Source organism: Embiotoca jacksoni, unplaced genomic scaffold, assembly GCF_022577435.1.
Source record: "Embiotoca jacksoni isolate LCO1_2020_lvr unplaced genomic scaffold, fEmbJac1.0.p SCAF_6, whole genome shotgun sequence".
NCBI classification, from domain to species: Eukaryota; Metazoa; Chordata; class Actinopteri; family Embiotocidae; genus Embiotoca; species Embiotoca jacksoni.
This window is the reverse complement of record NW_027185414.1, coordinates 14,498,534-14,523,936: the sequence shown is the minus strand read 5'-3', so window position 1 is coordinate 14,523,936 and position 25,403 is coordinate 14,498,534. Positions and strand designations below refer to the sequence as shown.

General features: G+C 39.4%; 1 protein-coding gene across 4 annotated transcripts; it reads right to left on the bottom strand.

Annotated features, from left to right (window-relative positions):
- Nucleotides 1-3,787: 3,787 nt before the first annotated feature.
- mtmr10 (myotubularin related protein 10) lies at nt 3,788-21,447 on the bottom strand. Of its 4 annotated transcripts, none has more exons than XM_069173993.1 (17): nt 21,031-21,447; nt 20,662-20,953; nt 19,072-19,132; nt 15,772-15,908; nt 15,194-15,266; nt 13,849-13,991; nt 11,259-11,352; nt 10,978-11,125; nt 10,203-10,290; nt 9,853-9,941; nt 9,475-9,605; nt 9,267-9,336; nt 8,708-8,778; nt 8,298-8,470; nt 8,042-8,212; nt 7,525-7,707; nt 3,788-6,875 (listed from the first exon to the last, which is right to left on the bottom strand). In XM_069173993.1, the coding sequence occupies exons 2-17, from the start codon at nt 20,716-20,718 to the stop codon at nt 6,261-6,263; spliced, it is 2,304 nt and encodes a 767-aa protein (XP_069030094.1). In that variant the 5' UTR covers nt 20,719-20,953; nt 21,031-21,447; the 3' UTR covers nt 3,788-6,260. The 4 variants fall into 4 exon arrangements, with proteins under 4 accessions (XP_069030094.1, XP_069030095.1, XP_069030093.1 ...); XM_069173994.1 differs by having other exon boundaries at nt 21,103-21,447; XM_069173992.1 differs by having other exon boundaries at nt 20,662-21,447.
- Nucleotides 21,448-25,403: the final 3,956 nt, after the last annotated feature.

Below are 25,403 nucleotides of genomic sequence, written 5' to 3'. Positions count from 1 at the left end.
TAGGCAGTCAAGCCCATTCCGAAGGCCCGCAGAGGCGCTCACGGATGACGTCACTGCGTTTATTCGATTTCCTGTTTGTTTTCGCTGCGTGCAGAAATGTGTAGCACGCGCGCGCTGAGGCTCGTTAAGGTTACCTGCGCTTAATCTTTTACTTTTTAATTGGTTTGTTCAACCTGCGTTTACCTACAACAGAAATGTAACACTCTTAAAGCCATGTGAACAGAAAGTCGCCGGTCTTTCTGGTCAGTTTAAGTTAATAAATAGGCCTACCTTAATTAATCAGCCGCTCTTGGCTAAATCCCACAAAAAGTATTAGTTAAACTCAGCAAAATAAAAAAATAAAAAAGATTGGAGTTTGGTAAAAACATTTTATACATGATGAGGTGTCACCTGGCTGTCACAGTAGGGGGAGATGGAGACGTGCAGTGAAGCTATTGTGTCGATTCCTGTGCACTAACAAAACTTTACCAAGCAATAAGCACAATGTGGGTATAATATACAAAAATAATGTCTTAAATCTTGACTTTTGGCTTCACGTGAGTGGAGCAAAATTCTTACAAGTAATCAAATTGCCAAAACCAACTAACATGCAATGAACACAGGACGTTCTAGGGCAACTGAGGGTCTGGAGGCCAGGAGAGTTTTCCTGTTGGTATTCAAGCTTTGAGTCCTACAATAAACCGGTGACTGTGTAGAAAAAAAAAATGCAGGTGGGGCTACAGTTACTCAAAACAACCCTGCAAAGCGTTGGGCCAATTCAAGGCCTTTTGGAGCCTCTGAGCAGAACTGCAGCAGGTCTTTTTAAATCGTGCACAGCACACTTAATGACATCTATAATGACCGCATACCCTTTAGGTGCTCCAGTTTCAGGGCCATGAGATGCATGACACTATAATGGAACTTAAAAAAATAAAATATTGTTCATTACACCTGTGCTTGTGTAAATATCTGCACTGTAGAGGCCAAGCAAGACAAAGCCCGGATCGTACAGTGCATCCGGAAAGTCTTCACAGCGCTTCACTTTTTCCACATTTTGTTGTTACAGCTTTACTCCAAAATGGATTGAATTCATTTTTTTCCTCAAAATTCTACACACAGCACCCCATAATGACAACATGAAAAAAGTTTGTTTAAAATTTTTGCAAATCTATTAAAAATAAAGAAGGAAAATATAACACGTACATAAGTATTCACAGCCTTTGCTCAATACTTTGTTGAAGCACCTTTGGCAGAAATTACAGCCTCAAGTCTTTTTGAGTATGATGCTACAAGCTTGGCACCTATTTTTGGGCAGTTTCTCCCGTTCTTCTTTGCAGGACCTCTCAAGCTCCATCAGGTTGGATGGGGAGCGTCGGTGCACAGCCATTTTCAGATCTCTCCAGAGATGTTCAATCGGTTCAAATCTGGGCTCTGGCTGGGCCACTAAAGGACATTCACAGAGTTGTCCTGAAGACACTCCTTTGTTATCTTGGCTGTGTGCTTCGGATCGTTGTCCTGTTGGAAGATAAACCTTTGCCCCAATCTGAGGTCCAGAACGCTCTGGAGAAGGTTTTCATCAAGGATGTCTCTGTACATCGCTGCGTTCATCTTTCCCTCCATCCTGACTGGTCTCCCAGTTTCTGCTGCTGAAAAACATCCCCACAGCATGATACTGCCACCTCCATGCTTCACTGTAGGGATGGTGTTGGCCAGGTGATGAGCGGTGTCTGGTTTCCTCCAGACATGACGCTTGGCATTCAGGCCAAAGAGTTCAATCTTTGTTTCATCAGACCAGAGAATTTTATTTTTCATGGTCTGACAGTCCTTCAGGTGCCTTTTGTCAAACTCCAGGTGGGCTGTCATGAGCCTTTTACTGAGGAGTGGCTTCCGTCTGGTCACTCTACCATCCAGGCCTGCTTGGTGGAGTGCTGCAGAGATGGTTGTCCTTCTGGAAGGTTCTCCTCTCTTCACAGGGCAACGTTGGAGCTCTGTCAGAGTGACCATCAGGTTCTTGGTCACCTCCCTGACTAAGGCCCTTCTCCCCCGATCGCTCAGTTTGGCCGGGCGGCTGACTCTAGGAAGAGTCCTGGTGGTTCCAAACTTCTTCCATTTACAGATGATGGAGGCCACTGTGCTCATTGGGACCTTCAATGCTGCAGACATTTTTCTGTACCCTTCCCCAGATCTGTGCCTCGATACAATCCTGTCTTGGAGGTCCACAGACAATTCCTTGGACTTCATGTCTTGGTTTGTGCTCTGACATGTCAACTGTGGGACCTTATATAGACGGTGTGTGCCTTTCCAAATCATATCCAATCAACTGAATCCATTTTGGAATAAGGCTGTAACATAACAAAATGTGGGAAAAGCGGTGTGAATACTTTCCGGAGGCACTATACCTGCTGTGACAGAGGATGTGGTGATTAATTATTATATTCTCACTGACAGTGCTCTTCCTTTCCACATAGCCTTTATATCAGTCCAGTTAAATATTATATTTATCCTGTGTTAAAACTAAGTGAACAAATGCTCCATCAAACACAGTTGAAAACAATTTACAAAGTAATAACAAGTTTAAAAGAGCAGCCTCGATGCACTGTTACAATTTTGACTGTGTAGTTTATAGTATTTTTCTCCAGTTTCCATTTAGTCATACTTCATCTTAATCTTACAACTGATCAGCATCACCCTAAAAGACTTTCATGGACTGTTTATGGTGTATACAACTTTCTGTAATGTTTGCAGGATCCACTGGCAGAAGAATGAGGTCTGTAATATCAGTGGTACTTCACAGCGCCCAGAATACCTACGTTATTTTTTGAGGTAGTGATGTTACTGCTCCAAATACATTATCTAAGTTTCCTGTACATGTCAAAAATAGATGCAGTTATTTCCACAATTTATTTGTTTGTTGAGTGGTTGACCTTAGCAATATCACTTCACAATAAAACAAGTTCAAAGACCCAGGTGTTGAATAGGCTTGGAAGGTGCAGACACTCAGAAACTGTATGAAATCAACAGTCTAACTAAAATATTTAGGTTCTAGTGAAGATTCAGATTTGCATTATACATACGCAAATCATCACTGCAGCACCTCGCCAGGTGTTATCACGAAGTTCAGGCATGATCGTCCTAAACAGCATCAAAGAACATTTCCGGGACTTTAATGCTGAGATCTTCAGAAAAAAAAAACATCAGTGCCTTCGACCAAGATTAAAAACATACGCATCACAGTGATTGTTACACCACACTGAAACATCCCAGAAGAGATTTACCGTAACGCGCTACCTCAGATCGGTTAAGGATTTTATTCATACATTGTATTGCTCGTCATTGTGTACTATGTGTTTTTCTGGAACTTAATTTATTTCTTTTTTTGTAATAAAGTTTTTAAAGGGGAAATGCTTAAAAAAAACAAAACATGGACATTTCTCTTGGTAAGTAGGATCCATTTATGATCAATGATTATTTTCATTTTCAACAAAGATTTGTCCTGATGCAAATAAATAAACTCATTTCTTTTGTATTTTTGATTGCTGAATCCAAATATATTTTAAGAATTTCTCTATTAAGTGTAAGAAGTACTATAAGGTACACCCGTTTTAGCTTGTTGAACAACAAAAAGTTACACATTTTGTTGCCCAGTGTTTTAATTGTTGCCTGGTAGCAGGGGTTCTTTTGAATACGTGTCCAGCAGGTGATGTGAGGTGGAAAAAAAACCAGCAATTTGGTACATTTTCATGTCAAAACAAAGACTTGTCTTTTTTTCATGAGCAAAATAAAATGTGAAATAAAAGCCAGAACACAATTTCATTTGAAAACTAATGTAATGATTGGTTATTGGTACACATTTGAGCCTTACTTTCTGTTAGGAAAACAGCTTCAGTGCAGTACCTCTGAATTTAGCTAGATTTACAGAATTGGTAAAAATCACCAGTTTTAGAAAACTAAAATAAGTCAACAGATTTAGAATATAGTTACAAAAACGGCCAATCTTCCCAAAAAGGCACAGACAACGTGCAGTAGCAACTGCATCCCTCTAAGAGAACTTTTGCATAAGTGAATAAATACATCTGCTGCTAATCAATATCAAACCGAGCCACAGGTGAAGCAGTCATCATACAATTACAGCAGAGTGCAATAGTGAATTAGTGGGAAAACACAGCATATAAATATATCTCCATAAAATATAGACTAAATCAAGGATAAAAGTTATTTAGTACCATTAATCAAAAATATTAATTGGAAGATTTCAAGCATATACAGTATTTATAATATTTGCCAAAATTATATTCAACGACTGCCTTAAAACAATCTATCCTATATACTGAGTAAAATGTGCAATTAATAGCATTTGGGAGAGCAGGTTTGCACTCACATTATAAACTATGCTAAGAAACACCTGAACTAGTTATTGCTAAAGGATCAAGAGTACACCGTGTATCATTGGAAGCTGGTCAATCTAGCGTCGCAGGATCAACGCTCCTCGGTGATAGTAGGACAGATACGAGGTCTGTCCAGTGGTCTCGTTACAAAGGGTCTCAGAATAAATGCTGTGTTGTGATTTTAAGACATAAAGAGCTTACACAGTGATAGTTTACTGATCCATTTCCCCACAAGTGTTTCTCACCAGTCCCCAGTTCAGCTGGTAGTAAACGTCCCAGAGAAACATTTTTTAAATCCCCCAAGGAAATTCTGCATCATTAATAGCGGTGAGCATTTTTGCACATTAACCTCACTATTAGTATCTTAACAGTAAGTGCAGGAACTTCAATTTTTGTTTTCTATTCTAATTATTTGTCTATGCAGAGTAGAATTATCAAGAACAATAAAGAAACACATATAGTATGTGGAACAGTGTATACAGTTCATGCTTTCAGACGTTCATGGCTTTAATTCTCTGCCAACAGTCTGCACAGATTGTAGAGAACCACTTCGAGGTGTCACAGACATGGTGCATTTATGGCACTTGGCATCCAGATAATTTATTGCAAATGTTTTTCATGTTCTACCTTGAAAAAGTGTCACCCCTCGCTGGATCAGTAACTTCAGTGCCCTGAAATTCAATTTACTGTGAACTAAACTCGGGACTAGTTTGGGTCAAACTACTTGTCCGTCCCTTTACTTTCAAATATTTACCCATTCAGCTCCTGTTAATCTGAATACTTTCTCTTTACCAGAAGGCTTCTATAAAAATGTAATAAACCCCCTTTAACAGAAAAGAGAAACTTTCTACCACAGATTGAAGTCCTCACAGCTCCACCAACACTCAGTATCACCTGCATTATGATACTAAAAATATAAGCCCTTATCGCTGCTTCAAAAATAGAGTAAATCTGCAAAGTTAGACCCTGAAATCACACCATTTGCTACTTGGAACGAAACCCTTAAACAAAGCTTAAAATATGGGCGCTTGTAGCAAACAGCAGTAAGTTTGTGCAAAACAAAAAAACAAAAAAAAAAAAAAAAGAAAGAAAGATACACCCCGTTGTATTCAACCAGGTCAGATCCTTTTTGTTTCAACCACATGGCAGAATACTTAATAGCAGTGTTATTTTCTGTTCCTCTTTCTAAAATAATTTCTTTTTAAAACCACCTTTTCAAATAAATTTCCTGGAAGGCACAAATATATGGAGTACTTATAAATCAGTGTTCAGTGAAATGCACCATTGCTGCCGCAATAAAAATGGTCATGTCCCAATTTCAGATATCATTATTCCATTTCAGTGGAGAAGTCTTACTGACTAATGAGAATTCAAAGAAAGGACAATTTATCTGACACCGCTGCTGCACACATATTTAAATAGTTAAATTTCCATTATTGCTTTAAAACATGCAGCACGTCACAGGTAAATCTTGGAAAGGGTGTTCGCAACCTTAACTCAGTGAACTCACCAACAAATAGCAGTTAGCTTAACAAAAGCTTGAGAAAGATCTTAACGGAGCAGACAAGAACATACATCTATTGTAAAAATGATGATCTTTCACAGTTAGTAGACCTCACAGTAACAACTCACCTGCCAATAACAAGAATCTGACTGTAATGTAATGAACAATAATGATTCTGACCTACAGAGAACATTTAATTTACAAAATGACCTCAGATTTGGATGCAGCATCAATGGTGCAAATTCTAGCTTATAAATAATTCAAAATCAGAAGTCCAAAATGGCATATTTCTGTTTCTCAGTTTCCTTCTTGGTATTAAAGAAAGAGGTAATAGAAAATAAGATGATTAGTTGTTACAAAACAAGTATAGGCTCAGAAAAGAAAGCACTGTGTCACACAGTGTCATTAGCAAGAGTCTCTGTCGACAGCCAGATCCTCGCCCCGTTCAGAAATTTGCTAATGGGAGTCCCATGGCCACTGCGGCGGCACAAGTTTCCCACTGGGGTGAAAGGAAAGGAGGAGGTGAGGAAGTCTGGAGGTATAGGGGGGTCATCTGGGGAACTGGCCTTAAAATACATCCTCCTTCGGTCAGATGGGGGCCCACATGGGCTCGGGAGTGGCGTGCTGCCCGGACTGGGTCCCTTATACTGCCTGAGCTGGCTCTGCAGGATCTCAATTTCGTCAACCAGTTGGGAGACCTTGTGGTAGGCGGTCATGGGACCTCCTTTGGGAATGCAGGCTTCAGGAACCCAGCGCAGAAAGAAGAGCTTCCAGAGCGCCACGTGCGAGGGCATGAGCAGGGGAATCAGCAGACCCTGCTGGTCGGCTGGTCGGGAGAACCAGTCCCTGAAGAAGCGCTCTGACGGGCTTTCGTCTTTCACTGGGGAGAAATACGGCTTCAGCTCTGACAGCAGAGAGCCCCGCCTGGGCAGTGGGTCCTCTCCACCCCTCAGTCCATTACGCAGAGATGTGGCTGTTCCTCGCAGTGTGGAACTGTAGCTTTTCTGCTGGAGGAAGCACACAGGACTAGATTGTTTTAACCTGACATGAACAGGCAGTATAGTAGCAGTTAGAAAGGCCACAGTGCACTTTTTCCAGTTTCTCAATTCAAATGCTCATGATCCTAAAACCTCCAACTTTGAAAGAAGATTTAATGTATTTTCTGTACAAAAATTCACCTTCTGATGTCAAAACAACAGCCTGCTCATCAAATCAGAGCAGCAATAAACAAAACGTCTGACTAAAAAAACAACAACATAAAAAAAATTGTAAAACAGTGCAAAACTACAGAAAACTGAGGTGAACCATTACAAAAATACCTAAATTTAATTTTGATCCTAATCTGACTGTGGAAATAAGAAATTTTAAATGAATTGGAAACTACACTGACTACACTGTATTTGCCCTTTGTGATACCCATCCTACAAAGACAAGGAAAGCACACACACTCTTAAAACAACTAATTCCTGTGAAAAAAAGGAAGTAAATCTTTTTTGAATTTATTTTTTTATTGTATTCAACATCTAAAGACCATCTTTCACCAAAAGGTAAAACACCAGTGTGGTACTTGGTCTATCTGTGGTAAAGGAAGACAGCACACAAAAACAGTGTGCTGATGCTGCTCCTAAAACTTGTAAAACTCAGTATCTTGCTTACCTTTGTGCGTCTGAAGGTTTTCACTTCCCCATTCTGAACACAGGCAGCTCCTTTGCCGACATACATGGGGTTGTTAAAGAGGGTTTGATCTTTGGTGGAGAACTGCTGTGACCACTCCCAAACAGGAGGGAAAAACGCAACCTGCTGTTCTCCTTGAGGGATGGCTTTGTTTTTGGCAAAGTCCTGTAGAGTAAAGACTTGGTTATTCTTACACTGTACATTATTGTACACTATGCAACAACAACAAAAATACATGAATTGGTAAACTGATGATGAATGATTTTCTTTTGTTAAATTGAATGGTTACTTTCTTGACCACCAGCTAAATGCTATTCTATTTTTGTGCATTGTGTTGCACTCTTTCCTGTCAATTATATCTGGCAAGCGGTTTTACATGAAATGATACCACAAAAAAAAAAAATTTAAAAAATGATGCTTTGTCACGCCATCACCTGAAACAACATATTTATTAGTCACTAAATAAATGAATGTACAATCATATGTATCGGTCCCTCACCATCAAGTGCTGAGCACGCTGTTTCGGAGAACTGAAGAGGAAAGTGCTGAAGAGGGGGATCCACATGCTGTCACTCAGTACCGTCAGATAGGCCTCTGTGAACTCAAACGCTGCAGGGTACTGGCTCATCATCTGCCACACGCAGTCCAGGAACAGCACGAACAGCGGCGACTTGAAGACATGAAGCAGGAGTGTCTCAGGAAATTCATGACGACAGCTCTTCTATAACTGGTTTCATTTAAATTAAGACGTATACCTCCTCTTTGTCATTCTTCTTTAAGTGGTTGCATCTGTCCAAGAAGCGATGGCCAGCCATCACCCACTCCTTCTGCACCAAACTCTGAAAGCCAATGAGGCTGCGATAGTGAGGGTCCAACATGAGCTGCACCAGTGAGGACACTACACAGTTTAGGTCTCGGTCTTCTTCCTCTGTAAAAGTGTAGAATGACAAATACCGAGAGCTTAAATAGGCATTTTGGAAGAAAGAATTTTGCAGGTTGGTCAGATTGAAAAACAAGTAACACTATGTAATTCGTTCCTATTTGACCGTAATATCTGCTTTGGGTGGTATGTAACATGTACGAGGCCAAACTCTGCTGTAATATTATAAATGATGGACCGATAGATTTAAAAGCTCTTGCTCTATGACGGAAAGCGTGAGTTTACCTTGGAGAATGACGGAGGCATTCTTTCCATCCAGGTGGTACACGACCTCAGCAGAGAGTTTCAAAAAGGACCTTAGGTCACAAAAACAACATACATGGTAAATTGTAAAACACATTTTTTTAAGTAACCAGCAGCTTAGTATTCAGAAAATTATATTGATAAGATTTTTACTAAAGTCCTTTTTGTGCTGTGACTAATTACTGGCCAGGGAGTCAAGAACATCTGAGGGTCACGACCAAAAATACAAAAGCTTAAAAATCACGTGTAAACAAGTATCTCATCTCAACAGTGTATAATTACTAGCATGAGAACTAGCATGTACCTACAACGTAGTTTCACATAAGCAACAAAAATGTAACATTGACTGTGTAAATGCATCTTTAAAAAGATTTGATATATACAACTCAAAAACAAGACAAAATGTTCATATTATAGGTGGAAGTATGAGGGTAAACACTGCGAAGGCTTGCAAGACATTTTAAATTTTGACCCTTTAAAAAATACCACCACACCGACAGTTTATGAAGAGCTTTCAAGTGCTGTCAGCTTGTTTACATACCTGACGTACTCCAGCCATCGGGAGTTCTCAATGGATGAAAGCCACCTCTCCTCAGACTCCTCAAAAGGATCTGCACAATCACAACATTCACACACTTGTAAACCTATAACACTGCACGCCCACGCCAAGAAACATTTCTGCAGCAAAAAAATGTGCATTGAATAACACAGCAGACAAAAGATTTAATACTTGAAGCAATGGCGCTCACCTAAGACAGAGATCTGCCGAACTTTAACAAAGGCGCTCTGGATGTCCTGGATGTTTGGCAGACACTTGTCCACATCCAACCTGATGACTTCACTGCGCTGGGGGTGGCTTTTGGTGATGGCAGTGAAGATCCTACAACAACATGAGAGAGATATCAGTGACTGGAGATCTAGTCCATCACAATAAACAGTTATAATATCAAAAACCTGGTCTAAAAATATATCTTCTATTCAGTTCTAACAAATCTCCATACTTCCTAAACCCACTGCTGCAGTGGAACATCTGCTGGCTGCCACTGAACTTCTGAGACAAAGATATTACTAACAACACATTTAATTCAGGTTGTGAACCTGAATGAAATGGGACAGACTTGCATTACCTCTGATCAATCTTCCTCTGCTGTAATGGATCAACTATGCTGGCCATGCGGACAAGAGCACTCCCATTGGGGTGATTCCAGCACCACAGCTAGAGACAAGAACACTCACATTAAACATGGATCAGTCGGAATACAAAGGATGATCTGATCAATTGAAGTTGATGCTACTCTGCAGATACTGACTAGAAATGACTCCACTGGTGGTCCTTACATTTTCTAATAAAACAACATTTTAGGTCTAATCATGAATAACTAAAATGGATAAATGCACTAGTCTGAAGCCAATTTTAAGAAACGGCTCCACATTTAATTGGAGAAATCATCAGATCATCAGTATCTGTAATACTCACAGGAATGCGCCTATCGGTGAAGAATAATGAGTACTGCTTTAGATCTTGATCGGCGAGAGAGACCGGGACCACTATGTACTCTGGAAGACTGAAAAGGGTGCACAGAAAGACTGATGTTACAAATCAATCTAACACAACACCTCATTAAAAACAGAACAAGCAATTTAAATCCAAGAAAATGTATTTTCATGTTTCCACATCTAATTTTACAGTCAGAAAACATCACCTAAAGACTTTACTGCTGATATACCCATCGTTCTCTGAATAAGCCAAGTGTGTTGCTTCATGCTGACATTTAATAATATTGTGCAAATGGTACTGAAAGACTTGGTTGTAAAAAACATGTTAGCACTGGCTTTGTTCTGCTGTTTGTCCAAAACATTTTTAAGAGCGTATCAAAGATAAGTGTCTTGAGCAGCGGTATTATTTTGTTGAATGAATCAGGGTGAACTGTAAGTATTGTTTCAGCCACATGTGGTGTGTTCAGTTTGGTCCAAGTTACTATTATGTAATTTAGAGTCTTTTCACAAATTACAATGCTCACTTTGAAACCCACCATGATGTCATCACTGAAATCAGATGAATAGTATGTATTGTCCAGAACAGAGATGCATGTTACAGTGGGTTCCCCCCCCCCATTAAAAGAGCAATGTAATGTTTACATGATGTAAACATAGCTTATTGACAAAAATATTCAAAAATATTTGGAACAACTAAGGCCTCCTGCAGGAGGTGCAGACATGTTTGCCAACAATAAACACCATGAGCTGAAAACCTTGGTGAGATGGCGTAGATCTCATTGATGGAGCAAACTCTCCACTCTGAAGCACCCGTTCTCTTGATCTCCCGATCCCAGTCAGACGGACGGTCAAAAATGGGGGTCTGTAATCCTCCTCTTGGGGTGGAGCCATTGACTCGCTCCCCTAGAAACACAGATACACTTTTATTTCTGGTGCATAATGTCACATTTGGATTCACAGAATAGATCACAGTTTCAAATAAGATGTTGGGTCTTTTTAAAAACAATGACAGAAAGATGTCCTGATATTTGATTACCTTTAGATTCATGGTATCGCCGTCCTTGATACTCAAAGCCAAACAGCAGCTGAAGGTCAGCTGGATGGGAATAGTGGGCAATAGCCAGGCAAACCTACAATAGAAGGAAGAAAAGCATTTTTATGGAATATAGAGTACAATACAACAAAAGTATAACTGAATGGTGCGATCAACATGTTCAATGAAGATTAGGTTTCATCACAACCACTCAGCTCCCCGAACCCGGCTCACTCTGAGTGCTAGAATTAACTTGGGGCATGTTCTTTAATTATACCAGCCCAAGCACGAGTGAAACCTGGGAGAGCAAATGTCTGACGGACAGCCTACTGCTCTGGTTCTACAGGACTGAATCTCTCTTTGGCTCCACGTGAGTCACACAAAGCAGTCCATTCAGTATTAAAGCTGTGAATAACACGAGAGGACACAGAAAACGTGTGTGTGTAGACAAGGCTGCTCCCAACTCTGTAATTTCCTATGGCAAAATAAGCTATTATAGGCTGGCATAATTCCATATGTCACAGAGAAAGAAAAAAAAAAAAGAACTGAGCCCTGTTTTAGGTTCACACTGTAATTACATATGTGGTGTCCATAAATAAGTTCACAAGGAGTGAAGGAGGGCAGACACATTCTATTTTAGTGCTCTATACATAATAAACCTTTAATATTCTGTTCTATGCAGTACAGGACACAAAATTAAGTGTTAATGATCGCATTTTTTTTTTTTTTATAAATGTAATTTATCTGTAATTAGAGACCTGTGTCCCTGTTTAATAGAGTGTTGTACCCTGAGCCAGATGTGGTGTAGGTATGTACCAGGGAGCTGCAAGTGCTCCAAAACCTACACAGAAATTGCTCCCAGATGACGAGAGGAGATCAGACATGCAACGGGCACACAGTGAAGCCAGATCCTGGACTCTGTAGTGAGGCTGCAGAAAGCCAAGAGCTCCTCACCACCTTTGTGAATCTAATTCACAAATAAGTATTTATTTCCAGGCCCCAAAACTTCATCTTTCCCAATATTACACAACATCTCTTCTTGCTGAATGTTTATTTGATATGATGTGCTGTAGGCGGTGTTTTAAGAAAGGGTAAGTATACCCATCAATCGGTCACATGGCAGATTGAGCCCAACACGACAACTTCCTAGTTCACATTTTCTGAGTTTTTATATGATTTGTCACTTGATTAAAAACACTAAATTTTCATGCATGGCTCGTATAAAGTTCATCTTGTCACTGTGGCCTACTTTAACTCTACTAAACTGAGCTGCAGCATCATGAATGAAACATCTGTCCAGTGTCTTTATGCAGGAGATGAGTCAGAGTCACGCTGCCAGTTGTTGTGCAATCAGGATCAAACTCTGTTTCCTTTCTCTTGAATGAGCATTGTTCTTGATATCTATTTGTTGTTAGGCTAATGACTCCACTGAACATGCTTTCAGCGAAGTCAATCCTTTCTATTCAAATGGAGCGTGACTGAGTCGCACACAACAGTTCGCATGATATAAATATCCTTGTCACTGAGGAAGTAGTCATAGAAATGAAACGGAGTGTGTGTATGCAGCGATTTTACACAGTCAGGAAAGGAAAAGTTTGGTCAGCAATGACCAACAGTGAAACGGGCAGGAGAAACTGAGGAAAGCGAATGGTCAATTCTCAGCAATTCGTTATTAGGAGGTCTGGCATTAAAAACAAAAGCTAAAAGGTACTCTGTGCAGAATTACATGTGACTGAAGGACAGGTTCATAGTTTTTCAGTCCGTCTTAGAACAACATTTTTTTCTTTCAGAAAACTGTGGTAAACATTCGTGCTGTATTTTGTGCCCCTTGGGACAAATATATGAGGGAAGTGAGGTAGTAAATATCCATCTGTTATACTATCCCAACCTTTCCCAAGCGGCAACCAACCGTGACGTCACCTATTGTTTTGTGAACAACTGCTTTGAAGCCTCGAGTTCAGTATTTTGCACGTCCCCTTCTTGCCACTTTGGACTTTGGAGCCAGAAGTGACCATATTTGGATGAGCTGGGGAAGAGCGGTAGATCAGACTCAATCTGATTGGGAACTCGAGGACACTACGCCCCCCTCCCCCGATGGACGCTTTTGGAGGACTAATATATAATTCATGACGGGATTATTTTCCGATGGACTGCCAAAATACTAATAAGAAAGATTAACTTTCTCAAATGACCATTATGGCTTGTGGAAAATATTGACCGACTTTGTATAGCATGAAAAGTTGAATGGGAGTCTATGAGCCAACCTCTAGCAACACTCTGTGGTATTGCAGTTTAGGGCACTTAAGCATTAGTCTTTATTTTTCAGACCTGGAAGCGACGTCCACTTTTATAAAGACTGTGTTGCCTTAACACTAAACCTAACCCCTGATACTAAGATATTGCGGTCAAGATTGCTTTTGAATTTTATCTTTTCATTAATTCATAAAAATTGTCCTTTTTGTTTAGAGTAAAAGTCTACCACCAATTTTTGTGTCATATTCACACCTGGCATATGTTAAAAGCCTCTAAAAATACCATCCAGATACCAAAAGTGAAATCAAAGGCAACTGGTCAAAGCTTCTGTTTCACTCACCTTTTTGGCACTTTCAGGTCCAGCCTCATCGAAGCAGAACCTTATGATGCGCAAGTCTTTGCAGTACAGGATGAGTTCAGTGGGGTTGAACTTTAGCTTCTGGTTTGAGCCCAATACTTTCTTCTTCCCTTTTGTATCATTCACTGAAAAGACCAAACACAAAATATGAAGCATATCAAATTCAGAAAACACATGCCAAAGTTTAGAGACAGAAGACTACATTTGTTCCTATAAAACACAACAGGTATTAATGTCAACTACAAGGAACTAAAAACATACAATATGTCTGCCATGGCTGTATCATTGTTTTTCCTGTTCTTTCAAGTAACAATATATAACTGGCCAATATGCAAGTAAAAATGAATTATTGGTCTGATAATGAATTTTCAGCCAATGATTACATGGAGAAATGCTCTCTGCGCCGCTACCTGTTTACGAGGCTCCTCATACAGCAGAGGACATGTACACTACGCTTCTTATGCTAGTAGCAAACTCTTATGAATAACCTACACATACACATGGTTAAAACAGTTAAAACTAACCACCAATGTATATTCAACTCAGCTGGATTACAGACGCTTTTGATACAGAGAGCGACGAGCCTGGATTCTCTATTCGGCTGTTACTGGGAAGCTGATATCAGTTATACTGATATTAACCAGCACTAGGGTTTAATTTCTTTCTTGAAGCCCTGATATTTGTGTAAATCCTACATTGATGGTGTTGTCTTTAGTAGCCCAGTTCATACAGATCCAAACAAGCTGGGCAGAACCTCATGCTTCATCACTGCAACACAAATAACCTTGGTCTGGGCAGTAGGCCTCGCAGCGTCAGCAATCTACAGCAATGGAGATATATAAACAAAGCTAATCCTAAACCGGGCTGCACTGCCACTAAACACTGCGTTAGCTGTGACATCATTTGTTATCAGATTGCTGACCAGGAAAAACAAACGACACTGGTCATCCACCTAAACTGTCAAAGATTAATGAGGAGTCGACCGGGCTCATCAAACTTTAATTCTGATTATACACCACTATTTAGGTTAGGATGATATGTGCTGGTGCAAAATCAATTACTTAATTAAAATAAATTTGGTTTGATTGCTGAATAGACAAAATTATGGTTTAATATAATTATAAAATATATAATAATTTAGTTTGGGGTATTGTGGCATTTTCAGATAAACATTTGGTTTCAGGTAACAAGTTCCTACATGTGGATGTCAGATGGGGAAAGAGTGTCATGAAAATATGAAACCAGCAGAATACTTTCTCCCAAACATAAAATTAAAAAGATGTGCAACAAGAAATGTTATTTTACAAACATTACGAACGACATGTACCTGTTACTACTTGCTCCAGACAGGTCAGGGGAATGTCGTGCTGTCCAATAAGCAGGTGGGACAACTGCGTCTTCTGTAGTGAAGGCAAACATGTCTGACATCTTGTAGACTTTGTATTATTCCCTTAACTCACTGAAATGCTGTATCAAATACTGGCTGGTATATCGTGTCGAGGTTCTCGAACTGAGTAATGATCAAGTCCCATTATCAAGTCAACAATCTGCCACATAGATGGAAATGACGTCTGTTCTCACTTCTTGTGCGATACCACTGACAATGTAGTGCAGGAAAGTACACAAGTTTTCCTTCCTCTTTGCCAGATGCACCAAACATAAAAACAAAGCTGTGAAGAATTTAATCTATTCAGCCATATGTTGGTGGTACTAACAGAAGTTACACACAAATATAAAGCTGAAACTCTTATTCATTCTACTTCATTTAAAGCCTTGTGAATAACAACATGCTGAAGTTCAAACATGTGTGTTTTTTTTTTTTAACACTAAGGGTTTCATAATTACAAAACATCAGACCAACGACATTGTAGTGTTTTACTACTGCTAAGAAACCCACAAAAATACCTGCTTAGACGGGGCATCCTGAGGGATGAAGGAAACCTTAAAGTTGGTGCATATCAACTTCCCCCAAAGGTCATCCTGGCTGCTTTCAGTGCTGATGCATTTCCTCACAAAGTTCACCTCATTCACTACGATCTCCCCTGGTGACAAACGAATGAGAAAAACAAAAACAATGAGCATAAAAACCTCAAATTTATGTTCACAGGTAAAAGGAGCATACAAAGAAATAAAGATCACAAATGCTTTTTATATAATTAAACAATTATGACACTTTTTTGAAGTCATTTTCCTTTTCAGTGCTCTTCTTTTAACCATCTTCCTCCCTGATGTTGGATGCATAAGAAGCGTCAGCTAAAAAGCTACAAGTTCTTGTTCTTAATGACACTGCTGGAGAACAATAGGGACAGTTTGCCAAGTGCAGCAATACATACTGGTACAAAGTAAATGAAAGTAGTACTTTTACATTACTAATGTTGATAAATTAAAGGTTATGAGTCCAATGAACTTTGCTACAAAAAGAAAAATCTGGCTATGCACAGCTACTCATCATTAGCTTTAATTTGAATAAGGACAACTATCCAGGGTGAAATTTAACAAAGTCTTGACATGCTTGATATTGACATCAAAACCAGTTACAACCAAAAACAAGTTCAACTCATCTTAAGAGATTTTTCCTCCTCCTCCATGAGATTTTGCCTCTGTTTTGTTTCATTTATTAACATTTCCTTTCAGTGGACAAGAAAGTATGCTTCCTAAATACTGTTGGTTAATCTTATGCTTCAGATTAACATGCACGTAGCCTAATGTTTTTGTGATTCTCCAAAAGCAGAACAAACTCAATAAATGTCTTTATACAGGTCAGTAGATATGCAACCAAACAGGAAGCGGAGGCGTCTCACTGATACGTATCTTATCGCAAATGCTTGATGCATGGTGTGAAAGGATGTGCTGCAAAACTCAATGCTAAACAGTTTTAGACATCTGAAACTAAACGCCCCACACACCATCCAAATGTCTGTAAATATAAGGGAGACGATAATCACCTTCAGCTCTACCATGTGCAAGTCACATTATAGTGTTTAATTCAGCTTTAGGCTAACGGGGCAGCTTTTTATAAACTATCTTTTATGGGAAACGTGACCTTTGCCCCTTCACATGATCACGAACGAAATGATTAAGTCGAAGAAAAGAATCCGGCTATAAAAAGTTGCCCCACAAATGTTTAAAAGATGAAAACTGGGGCAGCAGGGTGGAGTCACTTCAAAGCTTTGCACCAGAGAGCCAACTGAGACTGTACAGTTAAAAATAAGGAAGCTGATCATGAAACCTGTTACTCTGTCTGGCACACAAACCAGACTACAAAAAGAAGCGACAGCCCATGTGTGGTAACATAAATAAAATACACCTCACTAAAGTACAGTGTGTTTGCAAATGAAGAATTGTTGTTCGAGTGGCTCTGAGGAACTTTCAAAAGATGAAACACTAGCAATCGATATTAATCCAACAGCTTTTCCCTACAAAACAGCACATCACTGAATACAGCATACAAAAACATCACATTATGTGAAGGGAGTGTCGAGCCACTCCCATTAGGCTGCTGCTCACACTCATACCAGAATAAATCCTAAACATGAAGGCTTTGTTGCTGCCCCAGGTACTGAGCTACCTACACTTTAGACACCCTGGCACCACACTGATAAAATATGCATCAGTTGGTACAAGTTGAGGACAGTAATTTACAATTTCATATCCTGATTCCACTTAAACAATTGAGCTTTAAATCAGTTATTTCCTATTGAGAAGGTAAACTTCCTTCAACCGACAGAAGTGGAAACACCAAGATGACAAAGAGGAAGTGAGCTGCAAAGAGCATTTGGTCTGAACTGGTGCCAGGAGGGTGATGAAGTAGTTTATTGTGATGAACACTGCTCACACCAGCAATTTTCTTTTCACGATGATCCATATGCTTGTTTATTCAGGAGACTCCAACAGCACAAGCCCTAACACTTGCAGTGGGTGCTTTAATTACAATTACTTTTTACTTACAATGACTTATACAACCAACTGGAGGTTGGAGATCTGTGCGGTGTACGGCAATCAGACACTCCTGCAACTGTTGGAAAGCTTAAATTGTTACATTTTTGTGAAGACTTTTCAAGAGTTCTTTTAAAAAGGTGTGCATTTCTGCTGACTTTACAGATATGAACACTAACGTCCTAAAAGCTATATTGCTAATCTAAACATACGGTGGTATGTACAATGGCATTTATTTGTATTTTATCCATGATTAGATTGATAAAAAAAAGATGGTCTTAATGAATGAAAATATTTTTTTACTTTGGTACAACGAGCTCCTACCGACAGCTGTAATGCCAAATATGAAACCAACGTTGTGATTTAAGGAAATAAAAAATGTCAGCAACAATTCCTCATCTACCACATATGTTTTGGAACCGTTTGTATTAGCTGAGGTTGCGCCAGACTGATGCATGTTTGCCTGAGCAGAAATGCATGTTAGACCAGCGATGTAGTACAAAAACAGGATGGGTAATTATCCATGTCCATGAAAGGGGCATCGTCCAGACTTTGAGACCACATAGTCGTTAAAAGGAAATGCTACGCTGACTCAGCGTTGCAAAGAGGACAAGAGGAAGTGACATCCCAATTTTTCTCTATTGACCGAGCTTTATGCTGCCCTCTTACAAGCCCACTGCTTGGGTTGACAACTTCCTGCCATAGGTCAAACCACACGTATCAAAATTTTAGTGTGGACTTGACCAACTAATTTGAAGAAAATGTTTGTCAGCTAAATGCCACCATGTTGGAAAAGCCATTCATTCAGAACCAACCACTGAGACACCTTCTGCAGCAGTTTAGACGAGACTTGGTACAAAATCAGGCTTTCAAGCTTCAGCAATAAATCTGGAGACGTAAGCAACGAGATAATTTCAGTTATTAACGACAAAGATGGTCTAATAATCAGGCCTCTGTAATTTTTGTTTTGACTACATTATTCACCGGAATCACTGAAAACAGAGTTGTGGGAGATGATTAAGAAAATATTGAACTAGGATGAAAACACAGTTATTATTAGTTAATGACAAACAGGCTTTTTTGCCAAAGTACAAGTCTACAGTTTACTCAATGATATTACCACTTTGCACACAGAGGAGGGGTGCCCTGCATAAGACACATGTCATTAACATAATGTATAAATAAAATGTCTACAAATCAAGAATGTCTAGCTTGCATTTGAGCAAACATTTTGTTTTGTTTTTAGGATAATGCAAAAAATAAACTTACCTGAAAGTAACTTAGGCTCCAACTTTTTAATAGGTGGTTCAAAAGATTTCTTCACATCAGTCTACAAAAGAAAAAAGAAGCATATGCCACATCAGTTACAGTCAGACAGTAGCTCGTCAGAGGGTTAATGGATAATGGCAATCATGTGTTACTACAGGGTGAAAGGGTAGAAAACTACCACTTAAATGTGTCCTTGCAATTGTAAACACATCATAAAATATTAATTAAAAACAAAGCAAAAAAAGAGACTTGTAATTAGCCTTTAACCACGGCTGCTATACTATCATGCTGTTATGTTTTTGGTGAGTAAATATTGGATACATAGAAACTTACAGCATGCAGTAAGAGAAAATAAGCCGTGTGCAAGTTCTGTTTCCAAATTAAGTAGCAACTAGTATACGTACAGTCAACTAATGCTATTAATAATGAACCCCACAATACCTCGCACACTTGCCTGATACTATCTATTATTACTGGTACCGCTGTGCATGTTCATTCATGGCTCTCCTCTTACGAGTTTAAGTGAATGAATGACTATGGAGGTTAAAGTACTGACTTTTAACAGGGTTTAACATTTAAGTTTATGTGTAGAAAAGCCTCCAGTTTCTACATGGATCATCTGATCTGGCCGTAAACACTCTCAAATAAGAGTTAAAATCTAGAACTTTAACTATAGTTTTCGTTTTATTTCAAATCTAATCTGCTGGAATCAAGAGCCGAAATACCAGGATTACACTGTACATGACAAAATTAAATGGTCAGAGCATTTCTTTTTTTACACCAGCAAAGCCTCCCACAGTATAGCACATCTAATCAAAATGTTTAAAGTCCTTTAGTTATAGCATAATGAAGGAAAGCCACCCTCTTGTCCACATTACACGTCTTCGAGTCATTTGGAGTTCGTGCATCATTGATATTCTCTCTTCTATAACAAAAATATAGGTAATCTGTGTAATTTTGTATTTACCATGCAATGCTGATTTTATACTTGAATACACTGACTGTCAATGGAAAGATCCAAATTACCTCCTAAAACCAGTCGTGACCTTATACCCAGACAAACATTGGTATTATTAGGGTCACTTGATCAGCATCTGTAATCAAACCCTTTCACTCAAGGCCTGGACAAGTGCTTAAAACCTGCAGGCAAAACAAGGCAAATACAACACAAACCTCAAATGCAAAATTACAGTTGGGTAATTAGTTCTCTCTTTCAACATGGAATTAAAAAGACCAAACATGTCAAGGCTTCACTTCTCTAAAGTGTGCAGGATTAGAAGGAAAACGTTGTTTCTTTCAGCCAACAAGTGACATTTCACCAGACAGCAACTACGAAGACGCAAAGCAAACGTGTAATCTGGTAAAAAAAAAAAATCAAGGAGAAATCTTTGCAGAAACTCAACAGTGTTTGATGAATCCAACCAACATCACTTGGAATAAGAAAACAACTACACCAGTATGCATGTTTTACTGAGGATTTTTTTTGTTTTGTTTCTTTTGCAATTACCTAAAAACAGCGATTCATACATTTATCACCAAACACGTAAAGTATACTCCGCCATAATCTGGCATGACAAAATACATACATACCTGAAGAGGAGGGAGATAACACTTGAAGGTTGGTTTCAGGGGTTTGTTAGAAAACATTGTTTATGTCCTCTCTCTCTCTCTCTCTCTCTCGGTGATGTTCCTGAAAGAGTTGACTGGAAGGGAAAAAAAAAAAAACACCAAAAGGAAGCCTTCGGGAAAGTTTAGGTCAGCTCCTTATCCGAGTAAATCCGAGACGTCCGGCCGTAAAATATTCATCGAGACAGCCCGGGGGCGAGCTGACGGCTCTCCTCCCGTTTCGATAAGAGGTGGAGGAGCAGATTACTCGAGCTGCCTGGAAAAAAAAAGTTGACAAGTTATCGTTGAGACGGCGGCGTTAGCGTGGCTAGCTGGCTAGCGTAAAGTACTAACATCGAGGTTTTTTTTATGAATGCCGTTCCCACGCGGAGATAAAACTGCGGAAGAAAAAAAAAAAAAAATTACAGGCGTCGGCTGCGTGTCTACATCTTCTTTACACCTGTTGCTGCGTGTGTGTGTAGTCGCCCCTCGGTGACTTCCTCAAAGCCTCAACTAACTCAGCCAAACGCAGAGCCCGACGCCGTGAAGGACTTCGCGGCCATGTTTATGGAGAGCCGAGGTCCCGCCCTGCTTCCGGGCTGCGCTGCTCGGCTCTTGTCGCTCCCACACTTTCTTTGAGCAAACTTTCTGGAAAAAGCGGAAACGGGACACGGAGGCACTCTGTCCACAGTCGAAGCTGAATAGATATCTACTACCGTACGTGATAGTAAACAAAGCGACGCGCGTTTGATTTGAAGAGGAAACCCGCGGTTATTTTCGTGAGCGTTCATCAAGCGCACCACGCATGGACTACAACTCCCAGGAGACATTGACAGCACGACAAGCTGACGACCGCACGTCCTTATTTTGTTTTTATTTTTTTTGCCTCCTTTTTTTTTTTTTTTAACAGTAGCTGAACTTTATCAAACTATTGATTTGTTTATGTATCATAAAAAAAAACCCCGTACATTTGTTTTTTTCTACAAACTCACAATTTTGTTTAAAACAAGGTGTTGATGATACAAAATCAGCTGACTTTAAGTCATGTTTAGGCTAAAGAGATCATCTCATCATTCAAAACGGTAGTCTGGGTTTTACGAAAGTCATTTCTGGAGCTATTGGAGCTATATACTGAAGAAAAGGTTTAGGCATGTTGGCACGCGGGTTAATTCAGAAATCAAAACACCACAACTATCTACAATAAATTTTTAAAAATAAAAATAATTATAAAAAAATAAACAAGAAACAAAACAGGTGTCCCAAGAGACCACCGCCAATTTCACATGTAATTGAAAGTCTGCATATTTACTGAGTTTTTCTTGGCACTTACATCCTGCTGGGACACCTGTCTCTCTCCCCATATGAAGTTACCTGGGCGAGTTACCTGGGCTCTGAATAACCTGCATTACGTGACGTTTAACAGGGTTACTGAGTAGGACGAGTGGAAACCTGATTTAAAGATGACGTGCTTCACTATGAGAACACGGCAGAGTGGAGGGAAGGTCCGGACAGCAGCTGGACTGGTCACAAGATTGTGTTGGACGATTAAAACCAGAAGGAGGCAGTAATGCAACTCTGTGGATGACAACTTCCCTAAAACCCCGAAGAAGGTGAAAGCCGGTCATGAAGCGCACCTGCTCCCCGTGCTCACCTGCACGCACCTGACGGTAGCCACATGTCAGCCTGGCTCCAAAAAAAAAAAAAAAATGCACAAAGGGAACAGGAACAAAGTCAGTCGACGGCACAGAAGAGCTTCAGAAGAAAAATCCTTCCCAACCAGAACTACATGCAGGCCAGCACCACTGATAGCAGCAAAGAGTCTGTTGATGGAGACAAACGTAACACCTGCAGCTAAAATTCAAGTTTAACCAGAGCACACTGTAAGTATGAGAACATCTTATTCATTATGAATAACAGTATTGATCTTCCCAAAACAATGTCTTATTTATTTCTGAATTTATGCCACCATCAAATATTCAATTCGATAATACAAACTTTCTATCTACTGTTTCTTGTGAACTCCATTTATGGGAGAAAACAGCTAAAATCCCCATTGGCCCATCCAATGTTGCAACTTCCTATGTCTGTTTCAAATTGAAAGCCCTCTGGTTTTATGCAAAGTCCAGCCTGGTCCAACCACATACTAGGTTTTGCTTTGTCTTATCCTCTAGTAATTGAAATGGTCATCCCCTCAAATGAGCAAATTTATGTTGCCAGCGTCAGCAATATCTCCTTGTACCTTTTATTCAGAAAGTCAGAATGTAATACTTGATGTACTGATAGTTGCCAATACACACATCAACATGCGAATGAGGGTAGAACTACATGCATAAAGTTTCAACTATATGTTGTACGTCATACATTTAAAGCATCTTGAATGACAAAATAAATGTAAATTGATGTCTTAATATTCAGTCAGGAAGTCAAGAGGTAAGCGTAGTATATTAATTATACCACAGGCGGTTAGGCCCAACATTCCTGTAGCTATATTATTTATTGTGCTGTGTTTATCACAGTAAAGTTACAACTGGGAAAGATGACCAAAAAGCCGTCTCAGTGACGAAGAACAGGAGTAAAACAGTCTCTACTCGGGTTTAAAGCCAAGTTTACAGTCAGCAGCTCAAAGGCAGCCAGATGACCGGCAGCAGCGAAAGTGGCTGACATTTATTTAGAACATGTGTTTGTCTGCATGGACAGATGGGAAATGTGAGAAAGCTTAAGCATCAGCGGTTATTATTGCACAGACTGAGCTGAAACATGAACACACACTTCTAATTCACCCATACCCGAGCCCAAACGTTGCATCCCAAGGTTCTCCTGAATTCATGTGTGTTTAAACTACTCAAAAATGCGTAATTTGCTGACTGCATCCATTTCTGTATACATTTATAGCACCATTCTTATGTGCTGGAAATGCATTTCATGTGTTTATATCTGCTACAACAGATATATTTATATATCTCATGGAGACCTTCTCCATGGTGAACAACTGTATCGTTTTTTTTTTTTAAACACTTGGTGTGATTGCTGATCTAAATCAACACCATGTTTGTCTGATATATATATATATATATTTTTTTTTTATTTTATTTTTTTTATAATCATTTATGTAATGTCCTTTGTCGTCCACACGGTGGTGACAAAATACCACACCAGAGGAATCACCAAAGATCTGTTCATGAAAGGATCACTAACTTATTCATACATTATAGGTGCTGCTTTCGACAGTGTTACTTACCACATCTATCTCTGTCACCTACAGGCGGAGACACTGTTTTGCTTCAGTTCAAAGACCCATATAAGGACATTTATATTAAATATTCTTCAGCCTTTCAGTGTGCTGTAGTGAGCAATTCATGTTCTTAATACTCATCTTCAATGTTTGAGTTATATTTAGAATAAGTCTTAAATATGAGTACAGGACGCACGCACGCACGCACACACATGCACGCACACACACACACACACACACACACACACACACACACACACACACACACACACACACACACACACACACACACACACACACGTCTGTGCATACAGAGGCAGCCTGTTTGATGGGTCACACCCAGAGACTCGCCTCACCACCCAACATCATTTCAAGGCAAGCCCCAGTCTGTCTGGAGACTGCTCGTGAGGAGTGGATACCAGTGCCACCCAAACACTTCAAAAGGGGTTTCCTAAAGGGCCTTTGAGTTGCATTTTTATTTGTCTGAAGAGGAAACACCACTGAATTTCTGTACATAATTTGGGGACAACCTTCTCAAAGAATTGAGTTTTAATAACAGATCATCTTAAGATAAATACTATAAGCAGTGAATACATTTAGTGTGACTGCACCCATGAAGTTCAAATGAGGATTTCACATGCAACATGTAAAAAGGAAAAGGACTTTGAACATTTATGTTTTTACAAGCGGTATTATTTTTTTTATATACGTGACAGTAAAAACATTACATGACACCGTTTTACTTTTGTTTTTCAAGTGTAAAATACATTTATAAAGCCACTGTAGTTTTGAGGTACTTGTATCTCGTTTTCTGATACTTTGTACTTTTGCTCCACTCCATTCATTTGATTATCTTATAAGCAAACCACCAAGTTAGCTTATTTAAACTTAGTAGTACTCATGTATCACTAATTTGAATGTACAAACTCATCAAACTTCATCAAACATGAATTCTTTTGTATTCTGATGCAGTAGGTTGAAATGAAATCAGACTTTATTGTCTCCTGAAGGGAAATTCTTAGACTACAAAGCAGTATATAAAGTACAAAAAAAAGTTTCTCACATGAATGCATCAGTGATTATTGTCGAATAATATACTTTATTTTAAAATCTGCATGATGAACACTTTTATCTTGCTTTTATTACTCACTTTGTTGAACTGTTATTGTATAATATAAGAGATAATAAATAAGAGTACTGAGGACATATTGCACCACTGACAAATTCACATCCCCCAGGATGTGTTTGGGCTGTCAGTACTGGCCGTGGCAGCTCGGGTTTCTAAATGACTAACGCTGAAATATTTTTGTCCTCTGGTGTTTGTTGTTAGGAAGTGCTACAGCTGCGCATGCCCAGTGGTTTCGCTCCCAGTAAGTCATGAATATTTAAGTAGTGTCCGCGTTCAGCGTCCTTTGATTGGACCCTCGGGCTCAGTTTCCTGTGTTATGTTTGAGACTCAGTTTTCGAGGGCACTGCTCGCTCTGTAAATTCCCAT

Bases quoted from the DNA above. Each gene is read 5' to 3' on its own strand.
- mtmr10 (XM_069173992.1), bottom strand. From the start codon at position 20,718: ATGTTTTCTAACAAACCCCTGAAACCAACCTTCAAGTGTTATCTCCCT. The intron at 9,942-10,202 runs GTGAGTATTACA...TCTTGTCTCTAG, and splicing joins TCACCGATAGGCGCATTCCT to CTGTGGTGCTGGAATCACCC. The intron at 8,213-8,297 runs GTATACGTCTTA...CATGTCTTCAAG, and splicing joins AGAAGAATGACAAAGAGGAG to TCGCCGCTGTTCGTGCTGTT.